Below are 21426 nucleotides of genomic sequence, written 5' to 3'. Positions count from 1 at the left end.
GTTTTAGAACCCTTTGGAATTGAATTATTCATATTTGTGGAGAGGTCGGTTACAATATGGTATCTGGTTCACCTTTGAATGTGAACAAGGACCCAGTGTTTTGACAATCTGGCGCTTTTTTTATGCACGTACGTTGCGCCACACTTCAGGGGCCCGTTGCAGAAAGAGTTGCAATCAATCGCAACTCTAAAAATCACGCGTAACTTGATTTTCAACCAATCAACAGCGCGCATTTGGGACTTGCGATTGATTTCTTTGACTTTCGTTTAAACGCAACTCTTTCTGCAACGGACGCCAGGAGTCGTCTAATAAGATAGTGCAACTCAATCCGCGCCTTCCTCTTGGATAGTGACGTAATAAAGAAAGAGACGGTCGCGATGGTGGATCTGCGCAGAAGATTGATTTCCCACTGGATTCTGAAGAGACAGATCCTTCTTTTATATTGAAGACCACTTTTGTCTCAGGTTGTCGACCCAAACTTCTCATATCTTTCTTTTGTTTGTATACACTCTTTTCAAAAAGTGCTAATTCAGCATCTTAGGGAACTCGTATATCTTGACTGCACGTCCGTTGGTGATTTTCAGCACTTGAGATTCTAAAGTGATAAAACAGCACCTTGGGTGTTCAAACATAGCACGTCACATATGCTGTTTTAGCACCCGCGGTGCTGCAAATCAAATCAACACCAGGGCTCCGTAACACAAAGGTTTGCGATGGATTGCAAATATGAGAGAAGCGCACTGATTGGTCCCTGGTCAGCATCTTAAACCGAATGCGCGTGTGACATTGATATTGATTGGTCATTTCATTTAGCTATTGATTGCTAATCTTTGTGTTACGGAGCCCTGGAAGTGCAGTCACTGAATAAACCCCTAAAGTTCTGATTTAGTAGGCCCTACTTTTTTTTTTAGAGTACATAACTAGTGAACAAGCATAACTTTACTCTATTCTTCTAGAAATACCTAAATAAATACATTAACGTATCAGCAATTAAATATTAAAATGAATAACGGTTGACACATTCTGACACAGTACTGTGGGTTATATGCATTAATTTCCTGAAGCCCGTAATACTGCATTATTCACACGTGATATCATATTCAGGTGAATATTAATGTATACAGTATGTTCTTTTTTTAATCGTTTAAAATCACCATATTCTTCCCAAACACCAACGACTTTACGGAAATCATGACGAACATGATGATTTCATGAAAGCTTTGCCAGGAGTCATGGTAGTTGGTGTATTGTATTCGAAGTACCGTTTCACGTGCCTCTCTCGAAGTTTCCACTTCCTTGAAATATCTGGGTAAAGAACCTCATCTAATCAACTTTTACTGCTGACATTCGCTTCCAATTCTTTCATCAGTAAGTTATTCATTTGACGCCAAAGATCACAATTATGATAGCCCGGGCGCCACAATGAAATCAGAAAATGTCCTTCATTGAGTGGTCAAGAAAGCACACAATTGGATCCATTTGCCTCTGCTCTTTTATTCTCTTTGGCCCGAATTTGTTCTGAAAGTTGCAAAGAAAAATACATGTCAAAGAAACATAAAACAAAATAACACCAAGAGTAAGAATGTAATAAAAGCGTATGACGTTTATTACATATAAAATAAATTTGACATTTTTAGGTCGAGGCCGTTCAACCGTTTATGCAATATAGGCCCTATAGTATATCTTGAAAGGCTGGTGATTGATAAAGCAAGCCAATTTGAAAGATTGTCGGTGACATCAGATCATATTTGTCATTCCAATTTGGCCTGGCGACTTTATTTGCCCAGGGTTCTGAAGAGCTGATCGTAAAGATATGCATCCCTTCTTCACGCATTTCCTGGAATATGGATCACCGAAATGGTTTCGCAATCATTTTCTATCATATAACTTAAAAAAGTGAAAATATTCATATGCCGATTGTAATTGTTAGGAATCATTTAACTTGAATGTTAATTTTACTATTTGTCATATTAACTCGTTAGAAATTTTAATCAGTTAAAATTCGTCATTATGTAAAGAAAAATAGTTGGTCTTTTAGCACCTGATATCACAATATTTTATCAAAGAATGTGTAATGTGCAAGAAAAGCTTTTTGTTATCATTGTCCTTGCTTTTTTCGTAAAGCTTTTTAATTATAGAATCCTTCATGTGGGCCTACAAACAGACATTATGAGCAGAGATTTACAACCAATTTCCTGTTTACAAAATGTGCATTGAAATTGTGACTGTATATTGCAAGTAATCGTAATTGAAATTTTGTAAAAATGAATAATTGATTTCTATTTCTAAGTTTGACGCATTTCAAATTATTACTGTCACAATTATCTATTTTCATTTTCATTGATATCATTACCATTCTGTTTGGCTTTTTAAAACACCAACGAGAAAGATTCAAATACTGTCAAACGATGCTTCTTTTTTTCAGAAGGTATGAGAAACTTATATAACTTTTCATATTCTTAGCTTTCACCCCCCCCCCCCCTCCCTTTCCCCTCCCGGACGCCAATATTCGGCACAGAAACTAGCTTTAAAACAAAATATTGCTCTCTTTGTTTCCGTATTAAGCGATATTGCAAAGAGCGTGACCCCGTTTATGAAACCCACTTCCGAAATGAGGGCAAAGAAGATAAGTGTCGTTTTTATTTGGTTTTGTGATACACACAAATTCAATTGAGATTCCCAATCATCAGCCAACCAACAGCCTCCCCCTCCCTCACTTCCCGAAACATTGCTATTTAATTTAAAGTATCATATCCAGGGAAATGTGGACCTATAATAGATAGGGAGCATGACACACTTAAAATCAGCTCGCTGAGGAGTATCTCATGACGTACCCATTCGGCCAATCTTTTGCTGTAATTAATTTGTTTTTTGAACGTTAGCAAGCTATACTGACATTTCTGGACCAACGGTCTCGATTTGCCAGTTTTCAGGGTGACACAGAATAATCGCGGGGTTCATACACATTAAATTAGTTTTGGAAAAGTATTATCTGGTCCAATTGTGGTGTTTTGGGGAAAGGAGAGCTTTATTTGAGGAGCGAAATAACGCAACATGTACATGGCGTACGTGTATGTCTGTGCGATTGCAATTCTCTGCGAAACACCGGGGGAGTTGTCATTCCACTGAAAATAAAACCAAATAAAACAAGGAATGATGATGCTAAAGAGATTGAAGTGCAGTGTGTTCACACTGTGAGAAAAATAGGGGGTGTGGAAATGTGATTCCCACTGTCAAAGCTGAAATATAACAGTGTGAAATTCATTCCACACCGTCATTCACACTTTCCCCGACTGTGGACACCCGGCAGTGTCTTCACATAGTGGACTATGTGTAGATGAAATTCACACCATGCAAATGCTCAAATTTAACAGTGTGAAGACAATATCACACCATGGACACCATGTCTATATCATTGATCACAGTACGTCCACATAGTGGACAGTGAAAAGCAAAAAATGTGGTGTTAACCGGTGTACATTGAGGACCACACCAGTTATTTTACACCGGTGTTAAATTGGTGGTGTTAGTTTTGCACCTATAGGTGTTATTACAACACCTTTCGTTGTTACATTTATACTCTTTGTGTTACGGTTAATCTCTAGGGTGTAATTTTAACACCTCAGGGTGTGGTCCTCTATTAACACCAATTGGTGTCAGTTTTAACACCGCAGTTTTTACAGTGTGTGGGATATGATTCACACTGTAGTAGTGCTCAAATTTAACTGTGTGAAGTCTATTTCACATTGTGTCCCACACTATGAACACACTGTGGCACACACTGTTGAGTTCAGTAGGGAGAAATATTTTTCATTTATGGCCAAAAGAAATCGTGATGGTCTCATAATTAATAAAATGTCCTGAAAGAGTATTACAACCCAAATGATTTATATGAGGAATTTCTATATATACGCTTTATAATAACGATTTGTTTTTACATAGGTGTAAACAAATACACTAAATATGGAATTAGATTATTTCTGAGAAAATAATCTTTCAGGATAATAGTTGTGTGTTCTTGACAAAGACCTCATTACTAAATGCGCAGTTTTTCGGGTACGTCTACGTTTAATTTTTTTCTTGGTTGCTTTTTATTATTATCAAATCGGAATATAATGCCAATTTTTATTTCTAGAACATCATCCATGATGAATCGCCTGATCCATAGTTTTCAACTCTACCGCTTTGGCGGTAGTCTACCGCTTTTCAAGCATTTCGACTACCTACCGATTTTTTACTCTCTTTTCAATGTAATCTACCGCTTTTTCAAATATCTAATAGCCAAAATATTTTTTAAACCATTTTACTTTAAAAAAAGTACGCTAGATGATTCAATAACTATGAAATCGCTCATAAAACTCTTTAAAAATATACTTTGTATCACTGCGATCAGCCAATTTGTATAAAACTGCGTGGCGGGAGCGCACTTGTTTGGTTTTACTCTTAAATCAACTTTTTCAACTTTTTGTTAGGGTGGATTCGACCTTTCAGATTGTTATTCACTCCGTGTTTCCACGTTAAATCATGCCGAAAATCTTACAGGCATTGTCTAGTTTGCGTTCACTGAGAGAAAATGCCAGCATGACAAATAGAATCGGAAGTGGACTGCAGAAAACGTAGAGACTTTTGTCAAATGGGAAATTGATATTTCGTTAAAAGGGGAAAACCCTGTTATTGATGTGACTTTTGTATGAATACACAGTTCATCAAATTTGTTCAATTTATCACAGAGTCATGTACAAATTAGGGATTTTATTATATTCACATTAAAAGAATATGAGAAGAATATCAGTAAAAAGAAAAAGATTGACAATTTATTCGCATGATCAGAGCAGGAAATTAACGTTGATCTTCGAATCCCACGTTAAGATTATGAACAGCCCTATCGAAAGTATACAGAAATATTTTTCTAAAGCCTTTTGTTGAAGGAATATAAGAAAACAAGGCATATAAAAACGGCTTCCTATTTTATGATAATATTCCCATTCGCAGAATAAATCAACTATTCATTCACCATTTGATTGCTCTTGTAGTCTAAATTTGTTCTCTTTTATTGTTCATTCCGATACACACGGATTCAGGAACTCAGTTAATGAAAGTATTGAAAATTGGCGCCCTGGATTTTGATTTTTGAAATTTCACCAGTTAAAATTTTTGTCGTCCGTTATCTGTTGCATCTTGTTAATCACACTTTCTATTATTTTCCTTTCCTTTTTTAAGTATTCGTTAATTTGTTTATTTATTTATTCATTAATTCACTCATTCATTTATTTATTTATTTATTTATTCGTTATTTATTTATTTATTTATTTATTTGCGTATTCATTCATTTGTTAATTTATTTACTTATTTACCCTTTCTTCATTAAATTGTTTACATTTTTTATTTTTACACTTTCATTTATCATTTTTGGGGGACGGAGTCCGTCTTCTTTTACCTTCTGATTCCTTTCCTCTCCATTTTTGTCCTTTTGCGATCCAGAGACACCTTTCTCCCTTACCCACACCACTTGATACACCCCTGTCCACACTTTATGCCACATATAAACAAAAAATGAAAAGGTGTTTACTTACCAGCCAATTTATTGCAGTCTATGTTGGTAAGCCCTTCGTAGAGTTCCTTAATAGGGTTATCCTCGAGACCATGTAACCAAATCAACATCATTCGGTACCCATGTTCCTTCCATGAGTGCTTACCTGCAAACAATCACAGATAATTCGATTTTCTTCTCCCGCTTGGCCAATATTTTCCCCGATTTCTCTGTCTCGCCTACGCCTCTGATCAGGCCACTTGATATCGTCGCTTTTTGTTTGAATCCCCAACAGAGCGGACTTGATTGAACTATAATCATTCAACTTCGAGTTTGTATGTTTTGAGGGATATGTTTCTCATATAAAAAGAGAGTCGAAAAAATACCCCAACCTCCCCCCCCCCCCCCCCCCCGCCTCAGACAACTTGACGCCCACACTATGCATGCTACACACCCGAATACATTAAGGTAAGGTGTTTATTGGCTTTACAATAAACAAGAAACTGTCGTGTTCAAGTTGACCCCAGTTAGTGTCCCCAGAGGACAACATCCTGAGGTGTCAAAATTACACCTTACACTTTGAACTTAGCACCAAAAGTAAGAACCAGGTGTACTTAATTAACACCCATGCCATCATAGTCATGTGTTCTCAATCGTTGCTATAATGATTGCATAACAGGAGGCGTGTCAGAACTTCAGAACAGATATCAGTACATACTATGAATACTAGAGTTGGTATTTACATAGCATTGTTTAATATTGATGAGTAGAGTGGTCGAACTGCTAACCGTAATATTAATAATGATAGCTGGAATATGGCTTTTTGCCAAGGAATACGCAGCGCAACAATAAATACCCCAGGCGTTATCTGGAGTAACCAATTTTTGAACAGTCCTTAGTGCATGATTATAATAATCCTACCGGGTATCCATTTGCCTAACCCGGGTCGAGTGCTGCAGCACAGTGTGGATAAATCTTTCGTTAAAGTTAGATTCGAACCCACGGCCTTCGGTTTGTAAGACGGGAGTCAAAACCACTTGACCACGACGCACCCATACTGATTTGATTATTTTATGTTCTTGGATTTGTTTTTCCATATTGTATACGGTGCAATGCGATGTATTGAGTTGAAATTAAACAAACCAAACTTGAAACCTGAAACTCGCGATTTTATTCACCATCGAAGCCTGAGTAAAAACGTGTTCTCGACGGACTGTCGAAATAAAAAAAAACGGGAACTGCCGTTATCATGGTTATGGTTGAAATAATTTCATATCAGCTTATGAAAAGAAATAATCGATGATAATAAAATCTTCTTTTCTACACGGTAGACAAATCCTACGATATAAAAGTAACATTATTCATATCTGAAAATTGAAAGTTTTCATTATCCAGTGATATCCTTGCTAGAAAAATATTTTCCATTCAACAGATCCCAGTTCAACCTTAAACTAATGGGTTGACAAAGATGAAAATTGCTTTTCACTATTTTTGCGTTCGAATATCATAAACATTAAACCGGAACCAGAAATTTAACAGAAAAGGTCAAAGCTTCCCAGATGTTCGTGCCAAAAGTCGATTAGACGATAATACAGATTAAAAGAAATTATTGGCGAAATAAAATGAACACACATTTTGGACGATATCTTCAATTCCCGCTTCAACTTTGCAAAAAAATAGTAGGATTTATATTAAATGCGAATAGGATTTTCACAAGAGTGGACTACATAAAACGATAATCATATAAGCACAATGAGTCTTTATCTAATCCCGAGCAATCCGTTGTTTACTTGAAAATTATCTAACTTATCGAAGTATTATAGCTGGATTTAGTTGCACAGCTGCGGCTGCCCAACAGCATAAAAGAAAAATAATTTCCAATGTGAAGAATTAGACCAAAAAAATAACAAATGAATGATGATGATCTCCACAATACAAGCAACTCTCTGCCAAGCGGCGAATCTTTTAGAATCACACACAAAAAACAGAAAAAAGGGTAAATTCGACAAAGAAGAGGTATATCAAGGGTCGTGCGTTCGAATCCTAGCAATGGCGTGATTTCCTTTGGCAAGAAATTTATCCACATTGTGCCGCACTCAACCCAGGTGAGGTGAATGGCTTGCATGAATCTATATTCCTTGAAATGCCACCTTGCTGTAAAAGGCTGCGGGGCTAAAGCCAGAGTATCAATATCCAATTGAGCGCATATAGGGACACATTTAATTGGCAGTGATTATGTGCTACATAAGCATTGGGGTATTATCTTTATTCGTGTGTGCTTTGCACAATCTGGTCTAAAAACATTGCTTTGACTTCAGGAGAATAATCGACTACACGGAAGGTGGAATTATTGCAAGTTTGACTTTACCTATGGTGTATTTTGTGAATTTACCTGTTTCTTGTGTTTCGATGGCTGTTATGTGTTCAGGTTTAAAACCCCAGTAGTAGAAGAGTCGCTTGCAGTCATCCTTAGCGAGTTGTTTATGGGCAAGTTTGTAGCAGATAGGACGCATGACCTCCGCGATGTCGGGGTCCTCTTTGCGGAACTGGAGGACGTTCAGATCGGGGATCGCCCCTGGTCTCCTCTTGTGCTATAGTGTCATCAGGACGGGTTCGGGTTTTTTTAAAGAGGGAAATGAGAAATTTGTTGAATTATCTCATTTGGATGCAAGTAAGTTATCTCTAAATGATGAGATATGATGGTGACGATAATTGATAGTGCAATTATGACAGTGATGATGGTTTAACTGTGATGAAAGTAGTGTGTTGCTAAACTTTGAGTCTCGAGTTTCCAAAATTTCAGATGTATTGAATTCATTGCTTCTAAGCTGGTTCTTTTCAACTTTTAAATCTCAATCATTCATTTTTATTGTATTATCTTACTAAACTTCCCTTCTTATGGTACATGATATTTAGGACATTTCCATTAAATGCATCATTCACATTTTCCTTTCTAGTTTTGTTTCAACTTGCCTTAGATTTTACAGAAATTTCCTTACCTTTATGAAGTACCTGTCCGCCTTAATAATCATATCGACAATGGTGATATTATCTGCTCTGGCCGCCATTGATAAAGCAGTCTTTCCATTCTAGAATATTACCAAGGATAAAGAGGGGAAGATACAATCATCACCTGATGATACTTTATCATGAAAATTTTCATCTTTTCATGACAAAATGTTGAATATTTGTATTTTTTTCATTTCGTAAGATAAAAAGGTGTCCATCATCAAGCAGGAAAGAAAAATATACATCCATTGTAATCTCATTACATGTTATAACATTTTTAATATCTCCGCTGCACTTATTCCTATCCTCCCCTCCACCTCTTTCCCTCTCTCCCCCTCTGTCTCTTCATCTCGACCATCCCTCCGCCTCTCTCTCCCTCTCTTACACTCTCTGCATACATATCACGCACAAAAATGCATTCTCTCCTATAACACACACACTCACACACCCACGCTTGCCCTCACACCTCACACATTTTCTTCCAATCTCCCTTCCCCTCCCTCCCCCTGGCTGTAGATAAATGGCAAAAAAATCACACGGAAGTGAATCCCCTCCACCCATTTTTTCTCTCTCTCTCTTTGATTACAATAATAATAATTGTAAATTTATATTGCGCAATTTCTATTTGGATATACTCAACTGCGCATTACAATACATAACAGATCAACAGAAAAACAATTATTAACAGGATACGCAAATACTCTAGAATATTCTCCCTTCCTCAATAATAAATGCATCCTCTGTCAACATATTTAAAACCAAACTGAAATCCCACCTCTTTCAAGAGGGTTTTTAATAAAGAAGTCACTTTTTCATGTTTTTGGTTATGTATTTTGTAGAAATAATCTTTACTTATTTTTCTTCGATTTAATTTAGCGAACTTTACTTTTAAAATTTTTGCGTATCCTCTCTCTCTCTTTCTCAATTTCTGCCAGTTCACAAACTAACTACTTAAGCTACTATTCAGTATAAGAACTGTATTGGCTACCCATGCCGCACCCTGTCACTTACGTTTTGAAAACCAGTCTTTGCCTGAATTAATGTTTGTCAGAAATCGCATAATCGATACAGACGATATTTGGACATTCGTGCTGATACCACAGCCACACTAACGAAACCGACTCGAGACCGATCAACAACCATTACGTTATTTCAAATGGGAAACTATCGCTCGGTCTGTATCGGTTTCGTCGGTGTGAACATACTTTATAACCTTGACAAAGATCTTCATTTCTCCCGGCGACTATTGATCCTGTCATTTTTATGCAACCCCATGTCCCTAGATATGTTCAAATTCTATTTACAAGATATTCATTGAATTTGCATTCGACACTCAAATACTGGGCGCAAGAAGAGGTAGACTAAATAAAATTCGTCTTCATCAAAACAGGGGAGCGTTTCATCAATATTTTCATCCTACAAGTTGTCAGATCTGACATCTTTCCTTGATTCTGATTGGCTGAGAGGCACTGTTCCTATGGTAACTGTCGGATAAACTGGTACTTGTCGGATAAAATGTCCGACAAGTCCTTTCATGAAAAGCCCCCCTGAACATTTAGAAAACCGGCGCAAAAGGGCAAGAAATCGAAGTTAGACGGAACGGTGAACTCGTGAATACAAGTTTAATTGCCTGGGATAACATGGGGAATGATTCATTTCTTATTCATTTGTTTTTATTTGATTGCAAAGCGAATCGCAATTTGGTCTCTTTAATAATTATGATAGAAATACTGGTAATCAAAATAAATAAGATGACACTCCATAAACAACTTAATGCAATTTTTGATGATAAACATTTGTGGTACTAATTTGTAGAGACTTATCTATTATTTACCTTATCTTGGATTTGTACATTGATGCCAGCTACAAGAAGAAGTTCCACAATATCTGCCAATCCATTCTCAGTCGCCTCGTGAAGAGCCGATCTTCTTTTCTGTGGACAAAAAGTAAAGCCTGTTTTGTATTCTGATACGCTGTGTTATAGTTTGTGTTGCTTTTGTTGTTTTCTTTTAGTCTGCATACTGCAAAATTTAATGATAATGATAATAATAATGATGATGATAATAATAATAACAATAATAATAATAACAATAATTATAATAACACTAATAATAATGATAACAACAATAATAATAATAATGATAATAATAAGAAGAATCCGTTTTTACATAGCGCTGATAACAGCGGAACGACGTCTCTAAGCGGTTTACATTGCAATTATTATTATTACCCTGGTCATCGGATCCTGACATGCCTGCACACAATGTGTGCACCTTCTCCACTCCCTGGGGAGCATTCCAACAAGAGTTCCAAGACTCGATTGCTATACTACTTAGGCTTTCGCATCCTACCGGGTACCCATTTAACACCTGGGTGAAGAGTGTCAAAAGATGGACCGGCGCACAGTGGGCCAGAATGAGTTGAAAGTGCGCCAAAATTATATTCCGTGTTAGATTTTTACTTTAACATGTTGATTATGTGTAATTTTGGGCGTAGAATCGACTGAACATAATTTAAAGCCGATATGACGTCACCTTGATACCAAATTTTGATTGGCTACTTGAAATATCTGTGAAAACACAAATTACATTGTGTAGTATATAATGTATATATATAGTATATTATGTGCTTCTTTAAAGTTGGCCAGAGTGAATGTTAGTTTATGCCTAAAAAGTGTTTTAAGAGATGCCGAAAATAATTTTCTACTGCATCAAAATGATTATTAATTACATTTATAAAAAATAACTTTAAAATCTGAAAAATATTAACCGTGCTTTATCAAGCTGTGTTAACTAGTGTAAAACGCAGAGTATGTAACACCACGAATGTATCACTATGACGAGGGTTTGGGGATGAAATTATTCTACAAGTAAGTTTTTTTTCCCTGGAAGAGTTGTGGGTATAGCCCTTATTTGCTTTAGCAACATTTATTTTTGTTTAAATTAAGCCCGGAATTCATGTCATTTTCATGGAATGGAAGGGGAATCGTCCTCGCCGTGCAAAAGCGAACGGCAATGTACCCCCATGCGGTGCGCAAAAGATGACTGCGCGGTATAAAAATGACCGTTTTTTAACAGGTTTTTGGGGTGTTGTGTCAAGTTAAATCGGCTCTAATATAAAAACGGGCAAATACGGGCAGCTAAATTTGGTATCGATTTAAAGCTTAGACATCGGGAAAAATGATGTTTATAAAATTTAGACGGAAATCTAAACTATTCTATTGTAAATGCAAAAAACATGGATTTTTCAACCTATTTCGAGGAAAAATCATCCTATAAACCTCTTAAAATGTGTCTTTTATCTACTTTGAACCCTTTCACACGAAAAAATAATATATCAGGATTATGTGGGAGCCATTTCAGATTCCTACATGAAAAACCTCCTGTGAAATGGCCTGTTTTTCAACTAGGATATCATATACGCGATATTTCGCAAAATGTCACATTTTACGATTTGAGGTAGGAAATTAACAACCTTTATGTGAATTCCGGAATGAAATATTTTGCTGAAATATTCTTCAAAGTATTGTCTTTCAGCTGGGCAAGACAAAAATTAAAAATCTGAAATTGCCCAAAATGACTTTTGGCGCACTTTTGTTTCGCCCCGGCCCACTGTGCGGCGCCTTGCCAAAGGACCGTCACTGTGTCCTACATGACGATTATACGTTCATTGGTGCTATGTGAGGATGTGGTTGGCAAAGAGGTATATGTGATGGTGAATGCGGTAGCGAACAGACGGTGGTAATGAGGAAATTGATGGAAACGTTTTTGACAAGTGCGCCAAGAAAGTGGTAGTTGTGGTAGTTGTTGTAGTGGTGGTGTTCTAATTGGCCATAATGGCGGTGGTGATGGAATGTGGTAGTGGTGATCGTGGTAAAAATGGTAATGTGGTGGTGAGGCTGGCGGTTTTGACGATTTCTACAACAATGATGTTACTAGTGGTGGTGGTGGTGGTTGTAGTTGTGACGGTGGTGTTTGTGTTGGTAGTGGTGGTGGTAATGGCAGTAGTGGTGGCGGTAGTGGTGGTGGTTGTGGTTTTAGGCGGAGGCAAGGGTGATTTGTTGTTGTTTTATTTACTTAATAATTTCGAAACCAATAATATGACCCCGCAAATATAACATTCCGTATGAACTCATTATAAACACAGATTACACTTTACTGCTAATTATGTACCAAAGCATAGCTACTTAACTTTTGATGGACTCATTTCACTATATATAAATATGTATTTTATTTTCTTATAATTCCTTGACTACCTGTAAGCTTATCAGATGCTTGCAAGACATAGCAATATTATACGCCAGACAATCGAATCCAGTGAATGCACCCAAGGGGTAATGGAATACTTCGTTATTGAGACCCTGGGGAGCACACGTACCTGATGTGGATAACTTGGTAAACAGTTCAATTGTTACCGAATCAGAATGCCCCAAGAGAAATCTTACGGTGAACTAAATGATCGAGCGTTTATTTCCGACAAAAACACCTTGGTTATGGTGTCTGGATTGCATTAGCAAGCTAAGTGATCTATCAGTGTCACTAATCAAGCTACTTCAATATCTGGTCTGATCAATTTCCATCTATAGCCTATGGGAATTATCAGGGCAGGGGCAGGGCCAAAGGGGGACAGGGTGCGACCCCCTCCCCTCTGGCATTAAAATTAAAGAAGGGAAAAGGAGACAAAGGGAGAACTGAGAAATATAGGAAAATTAGTAGTCTGTGCCATTGTGAGCCGTTTAACTCAATGATATCCCTTCAATCATGATCATTCAAGAGAAAAAAATTTGCCTATGGCTTTAAAGGCGTCTTGCCCCCCCCCCCCCCCCCTTATCAAAATGCCTTGTCGCTGCGTCCCTGTTCACTTTAGAACTAAATATATTTTGATAGCATTCACATCATCAAAAAAAAAGATTATTGCTTAAGAGATTAGGTGTCGCACGATACAATTCCTGAAAATAATAGCTAAGATTGCTTTTAGTCACTCTCCTAACCCTTCAAACATTAAGTTAATAGGCATTTGAGGTCAAGGTACATAGGATCAAACGATTCGTCCGTCTTCTAGAAATTTTAACAGCATAATTTCCTTTTTCATCTAATACCCTTCAAACTTCGAGTCGTTAATGACAAAAACCATTAAGTAATAGCTGGAAAATATAAATATTATCTGATGTGCTCGAGTCTATACAATGACCTTGTCTGCGCATTATTTCTTGTGATATAACAAGTAGTTACGTATGCGGAACACTCCGAAAGATGAATAAAGAGGTCAGAAGAAAAACAACGAAAAAAGGGGAATAATGGATGTCATAATAGGTTCGAATGAAGTAGTATTCTGTTTAAGGTTACGTCGATTACGAATATCCCTTTTTGAGCAATCAAGTCAAGCCTGGTGTGGGCTTTGATGTAGCGAAAAACGAGAGTATATTTACAGCTTTGGGATATAATATGAAAATTGTATTTTATGCAACTTACGTCATTGATTACGTTGACTTTACACCGACATGAAAGAAGGGTTTTGACGCTCTCTATGTGACCCAGCGTGGAGGCAACATGTAGAGGAGTGTTCCCATGCTGCAGACGAAGATAATGAAACGCAGCATAATTACATTTTTATAACCGTTCACTGTAATATTACATATACGATCACATGAGGGAATGATTTGTGTCCTCAATGTTATTCAAATTTTCTTTAATTGCAGTAGTAGAAATAGTATTACATTGTAAAACCGCTGTTTTAAATTTTAATCACGTTGTTTAAGCCCGTCACTCTAACAACTTTAAAAAAAAACTTGTTTACAAAGTTTAAACAATTACAAAAAAGTTTAAACAACTTGTTGTTAGAGTGACAGGCTTAAATAGCGTACTTTTTTACTGTGTGTAGGAGAAGAAGTAGTAGCCCGAGTAGTAGTAGTAGTAGTAGTAGCAGCAGTATAGTAGTAGAAGTAGTAGTAGTAGTAGTAGTAGTAGTAGTAGTAGTAGTAGTAGTAGAAGTAGAAGTAGTACTAGTAATTGTATATTATAAATATTTTTTACTATAACCATCAAAATCATCATCCTTGTCATCACCATTTTTATTATAACTAACATCATCCTCTAAAACCGAAAAATATGTTAAAAGTTTTGTGTTAAATCCTCATACGATCAGTAAATTTTCTTGAAATACTTACCATCCCTTTACTATTGAGATTACACTTATTCGACGCAAGTACTTTGATAACTGAAGGGTGGTCATTCTTCGCTGCCAGATGGGCCGCCGACATGCTTTTCTGTTAAAAAATAAAAACATAATTACACAGAAAAAACTGTGGTGTTAACTGTTGTACAAACAGGACCACACCAGTTATTTTACACTGGCGTTAAATTGACAGTGTTAGTTTAACACCTATAAGTTTCATTACAACACATTTGGTGGTTACGTTTACACTCTTTGGTGTTATGTTCAATCTCTAGGGTGTAATTTTAACACTTCAAGGTGTGGTCTTCTATTAACACAAACTGGTGTCAATTTTAACACCACAGTTTTTACAGTGTTCATTACATCGTTTATAGAATAATGCTTAAAACGTTTATTTCAGATTGCACTATTACATTAAAATGTAATTATACTACACAGAAGGAGCATTGAAAGATGCCTATTTGGTGGTTTTAAAAGGGGGTCGAGTATGACGTTAAAACCTTCATTTTTCATGGGCATTTTTTTTTCTTCACGATATTAGATATACAAATACAGATATAGATAGAGATATAGATAAATAGATAGATATAAATATAGTTACATAAGTATAAATATGGATACATGAAAATGCAGATATAAATATGAATGGCATATAACTATATATAGTCTCTAAATTACCATATCCACACTGCGGCCATGCAGTTGAGCAACGTAACAATTTTATTTTAAAATAATATCGTCCATTTTCAACCCTACTCCTGCACGACCCGTGACCACTTTCACAATAGTAGACAAAGTCAAGGCCCTTTCACATTCAGCCGTCACGATAAGAGGGACTTTACGATGTAAGACGAGAACGGATCCCAAATGATTTTACACACAATTTTGTTTTACACAATAGTTAATAGGTTAGTTTTTTTCTGAGATTTTTAGCATTGAAAGACACATAACAAATAAGATATCATCTTTTTAATGACATGTCAGACACATTGTTTCATATTATAAATACATAACCTAAAAGGTTTACCCAACAGTTGGGAGGATATTTTTTTTGAAAGTGCATGAGTTTGCGGTGATCGTTCACTGGTGAAAATTGTTCGACTGCAGTAGATGGTATCGTTTCGCTGCAGTCACACCAACGAAACCGATTGCAAACCAATCGATAGTGTGTCGCTATGGTCGGCCTGGTCCCGTTGCATAAAAGTTACTATCATAGTAACTGTGCCGTACAATGGTAACTTCCCTGAAATCCTTGATTCTGATTGGCTGATAAGCATTGTAGAGCAAATTTACTGTAATAGTAACTTTTACGCAACGCGGCCCTGGAGTCGACGATTTCACCGACGTGACTGACATTTTAGATGGCAGCGTGTTACATGGCATGCACTTCACAAATTTGCTTATCAAATGTGTTATCATCATTTATTATGGGGTGAATATAGATTAATAACGCAAGGTTCCTACAAGTAATCACACGGTGCTCTTACAGAACGGATATTTCACGCTAAAAAGGTGCAGGAAACATTTATTAAATATTATTTTATGTTAAAAAGAAACATGCATGTTATTGGGTAAATGAAATATCTGTTTTTGTGTTTGCAAAAACTATTTTCTTGGCTAAAAAATACACATTTTTGGCGATATATATTTTATTGGCGATATTTCTCCCAACATTAAGTATGCTTCTTTTTCGTGCAATGATTGGCGGGATTTGTTTATAGTGTAAAATATTCCACAATAGAATTATGATACTAGCATGTAATAACGAGGATGAACGAAAACAAAATCCACAACGGTGTAAAATTTCATGTTATATTTTGAATGGTGGAGTAATCAAAACTGAATCTGGTTTGCTTTTCAAAAAAAAAATTCCGTTTCGTATAAATGCGGTTTAATACTTTATTGACATAATACGAATTGATAGGGCTTTTCAACTTTAGTTGTTCACAACTGCTCAAAGGAATCATATTTGTTCATTTCATAGTATGAATCATATAATGATATGCAACATTTATAATTATAGAGCTTGATCCTAGCGGTGCATGCTAGAAAGGCTACACTGATTGAAGGCGCGAGTATTCAATGAATTCCTTCCTACCGGATACCAATAACTACACCTGGGTAGAGAGTGGCGATTGTGATTCGATGCAAATTGAACCCCGTACCTTGTTCTTTGAAGCTCGGGGATTTATCCACTAGCTGAGCGACTGAACAATTGCATTGAGAGGGGATTTGTCGGAGGAAAAGCGACCAACTCGCCTGTGAAACCTAGTCCTCTTAATCATGTTAATGCATGGCATTTGTATTCTGAATAATCTGATTCGACGACTTTTGCAGAGATTATTGGAATTATGGTGTAAAATAATAATAATAACGTGAAAATTTGTAATGCACCGGTATCCATTATAAAAAGATGCTCATGGCGCGTTATTGAAAAGAAAAGAAGAAAAGGGAAACCTACTAGGAGGGTAATAATCACTTAAAAGCTTGTGTGAATAATCAGGAATTCAGAGAACTTTTGAAACTGGTGAGACATGAAATATTGCGGATTTCATTTGGAAGATGGCTCATTTTCTTTCACCACATTTATTCAAAGTATCATCTGATTTATGATTTTTTATTTAAAAAAAGGGATAGTTTCGTTACAAAACAATTCATGGTATAAATTTGTCCGCAATCAGTCAGCGTTCCATAGGTCGAATCATAGAATAATCGCCAAGTCGATGCCTTTTTTTTCAGACAAAAATTTGCAAAACGTGTGTTATTTACATCATATCTGTCGATCGTTCATTCGATTAACTTTAAATTCTGGTAAAGAAAATTTACCAAAAACATCACATATTAACAAGAATGCTTAACATCACATTGGAATCATTCCGTTCCTTTGCAAGAATTATGTTGTTAATCAAGAATTGGTGTCAATTGTTTTTTTAAATTCCCTTGGGTATAACGGAGACTCCATGATTAAAAAAAGTTGCATTATGAGTACGAAACCAGAAGCTGAGTGTTTTATTTAATTGAGAGTGGCACTTTGTCAAGACAACAAAAATAATCGACAAAACATCACAGATTGTGAAACGATCAAATAGTCACCACCGGCACAGGTACAAAGATTTTATACGCAAAGTAATGCAAAGATTTGTTATGATCAAGTCTAATAAGAGCAATTTGTGACGCTGTAAATGCCTCGGTCTCCTTTGCCAGGAATCAACACTCTTTTTATCATGCAAACAACGTCTCACAAAGAAAGTGCACCACCTTCACAAAACATCTTGTCATTTTGAGTTAGATAAACACATCATTAACGTAACAGATTAATGTCAAAACGATACGGGCAAGACATAAAATAAGAGAGACACTGAACTAGATACTCAAGAGCATGTTTTCTCAACACGTTAATGCTTTCAGCAGCACCGCGGCAATCAGTATATTCAGCCTTAGATCTTTTTTTATATGTATATATATTTTTTTCTTTTTTTAACTAAAGGGCATTTCCGCAATCACTACGCAGGCGTTTTCTACAACACAGAAAATAAAAAGGCATCACTGACAAAACAGTCTTTGTCGAAAATTGGTGAATCAAAATAGCAGTGTCGTCCTGGACTCTAGACAAACGATGTTTTTGAAATTGTTAGTCCGGTCCGTATTTTCGGACGATCTGCTGTCCCGGTCCACCAACTTTCGACAAAAACCTCTCAGCTGTCCACGGTGACTTGACTTGTATTTTCAAAAGAATTGCTGCGTTGTAGAAGCGTCGGCGTGATGATCGCGAAAACTCCCTCGTGTAAATTTCAGAACGCTGTATTTTGTTATACTTTCGACATCACCATATACTGTAAAAACTGCGGTGGTATAACTGACACCAATTGGTGTTAATAGAGGACCACACCCTGAGGTGTTAAAATTACACCCTAGAGATTAAACATATCACCAAAGAGTGTAAATGTAACAACAAAAGGTGTTGTAATAACACCTACAGGTGTAAAACTAACATCATCAATTTAACACCGGTGTAAAATAACTGGTGTGGTCCTCTAGGTACATCGGTTTACACCACAGTTTTTGCTGTGCATAGTCAAGGGTGGCGTATTTTCAAGAAGAACTTCATCTTCTGCTGACTTTTTTGGGGCCAAAAACATGAATCCTAAATAAGTGTCATCCCTGTAAAAGTGATAGATACAGCGTCTTAAAGCAAACGAGGTCCTTATATTCTGTATAAAATCACTATATTATGTTTGATTCAATTAGTTAGATTCACTCACTATCAAAAGCTGACTGGAAATGATACTATACAATAATCTTTAGTTGTTCACCATAATCACAGAGCATCTATTATGCGTACTCATTCTTAGCCGGAACTAAACTAAAAAACCCCGCATATATATATCACATTGAGTTCGTCCAAAAACAGTATGTCGTGCAACAAGTTTCCTTTTATAATTAGATTTACATAATTCAAGTTGGTATTGTGTATGTGTTGAATCATGTACTTTATCGTATTTTGTCGTTTTCTGCTATTGGGGCTGTAATATGAAATCACGCTTTGAAATTGCAAGTTCATATATCAGTTTGAAACAATGAAAAACCACAGAATTAGATTCAAAGAAACACACGCAATCCTACTGTCTTCGTAAAGATTAAATGAAATATCAAATTGCGTAACCGCGATAAATGACAATACGAACGTAACATTACAAATAGCATCAAGGAGTTACCAGTTACTGGTTACTCCTTGATAGCATGTGACCGCAAATACTGTTTTTTATATCAGAATAGAACATATCTAAATTTAACTTTAAAAAGGTTTCTATGGGTAGAATTTAAACATCATGAAGAAAGTTGAGGCTATAGGATATTTCTGTCGTCCCTATTTTATTTTCTGTACGTCGCGCATGTTTCCTTTGTCTGTCTGCCCGTCTCCCCCCCCCCCCCTCTCTCACACACTCTTTCTCTTTCTTTCTATATCTCTCATTCCCCCCCCCCCTTCCATCCTGTGCTGCCTTTTCCAGTTTGCAACAATGTTCCCCTTTCTATATCATATCACCATCCGGCATGGTATCCAGTCCTTTCAATATGTTTCTATTCCTCGCTACCCCTCCCCAACCACCCACGCCCATCCCCTCTCTCCCTCCCCCTCTCATCCCATCCACTCCCCTCCTTCTTTTCTTGTATGTATATCACACTCCGCACCACTATCTTTCTTCTCTTTCTATTCTATATCTCTCATTTCTCTCCCCCCCCCCCCCCCCCCTCTCCACAATACCCTGTTTCTACCCATCTCATCTCACCACCCCCATGGGAATTCAATAGGTATTCATCCCTTCCTACTTCCTCTATCCTCCATTGATTGTCCTCACTCACTCCTTTTCATCAAATCAAAAAAGGAAAATCCCCTAGAGAATAATGACCGGAGCAACCGATGGAAAAATATAATCTATATGCATCAGTTATTGCTATTGTTAACCAACACTGTAAGCATATCATATTCCCGGGTTATTTTACTTCTGGGACACAAATATAATTCCGTTTTGCAGCACTTTTTGTTCTTTCTTTTTTTCTTTTTGGTTTATATTTTTTCAGATGTTTATTTATCCAGATCATGATGGTAGCCTCCTCTATGAAACTGAATTGTGTATTACTACTTGGTAATAACTGCCCAAAGGGAATTGAATTATCAAATGATTTTTCTCCGTCTGCTTTCGAAGCTATCTTTAAGTTACACAAAAGAAGTCGAACCAATGATAACAAAAACGTAAATAGATAAAATGGAAGAACTTAAACACTTTACAAATGAAATTTTAACCAAGAAATGAGGTCAGAAATACATTTCTTTTTTTTAATGGCGATAACGGTAAAATTGGAAATCTCTCCTATTCCGGAGCGGTGATAACAAAAATAGGGGGTAATCATTCATATTCTTGGCCGAAGAAAGGAAAAATATGAGCCTCGTCAGTACTAAACTGAATGGAAAAATGTGTTTCTTGCTACAAAAAATAGTATTAGTATAAGTAGTAGTAGACGTAGTAGTAGAAGTAGTAGTAGTAGTAGTAGTAGTAGTAGTAGTAGTAGTAGTAGAAATAGTAGTAGTAGTAGTAGTAGTAGTAGTAGTAGTAGTAGTAGTAGTAGTAGTAGTAGTAGTAGTAGTAGAAGTAGTAGTGAGTAGTAGAAGTAGTAGTAGTAGTAGTAGTAGAAGTAGTAGTAGAAGTAGAAGTAGTAGTAGTAGTAGTAGTAGTAGTAGTAGTAGTAGTAGTAGTAGTAGTAGTAGTAGTAGTAGTAGTAGCAGTAGTAGTAGTAGTAGTAGTAGTAGTAGTAGTAGCAGTAGTAGTAGTAGTAGTAGTAGTAGTAGTAGTAGTAGTAGTAGTAGTAGTAGTAGTAGTAGTAAATAAACGCGCATTCAGTATAATGGTATATTAAAAACAAATTCCAGTTCTGGTAACGATCTCAAAATGACTTATTACAGAATCTAATATGACAACCAAAGTGTCTGTTTGTATGAATAAAAAATATGTGCCTAAGGATTCTGGAAGAAATTGTGTAATTGCTGAGATATCAGCAAAATAAGCGCGGATTCGGTCACTTCCGTCGGGTCTTTAATCCAGCAAATAATAATTACACTGTCCCACGTGTGCCTATCTGTGTTGGTGATCTTCAGTGTGAACATTTTTCAGCGTAGATTTCAAGATTTCACAAAGTTCAGTTTATGTAACTGTACC

General features: G+C 36.5%; 1 protein-coding gene across 1 annotated transcript in view; it reads right to left on the bottom strand.

The window, feature by feature from the left end:
- Nucleotides 1–224: 224 nt before the first annotated feature.
- Nucleotides 225–21426, bottom strand: part of LOC121415400 (ankyrin repeat and death domain-containing protein 1A-like) — a 44872-nt gene continuing 23670 nt past the window's right edge. The window contains exons 11-17 of the mRNA XM_041608598.1: nt 14706–14804; nt 14011–14109; nt 10374–10472; nt 8530–8619; nt 7923–8121; nt 5574–5696; nt 225–1518 (exon numbers count right to left, since the gene is read on the bottom strand). Of these exons, the coding sequence (XP_041464532.1) occupies nt 1454–1518; nt 5574–5696; nt 7923–8121; nt 8530–8619; nt 10374–10472; nt 14011–14109; nt 14706–14804 (774 nt within the window). The 3' untranslated portion in view covers nt 225–1453. The remainder of the gene's footprint in view (nt 1519–5573; nt 5697–7922; nt 8122–8529; nt 8620–10373; nt 10473–14010; nt 14110–14705; nt 14805–21426) is intronic.

Source organism: Lytechinus variegatus, chromosome 5 (assembly GCF_018143015.1).
Source record: "Lytechinus variegatus isolate NC3 chromosome 5, Lvar_3.0, whole genome shotgun sequence".
NCBI lineage: Eukaryota > Metazoa > Echinodermata > Echinoidea > Temnopleuroida > Toxopneustidae > Lytechinus > Lytechinus variegatus.
The sequence above is the reverse complement of the archived record's forward strand: the minus strand, read 5'-3'. Positions and strand labels throughout refer to the sequence as shown.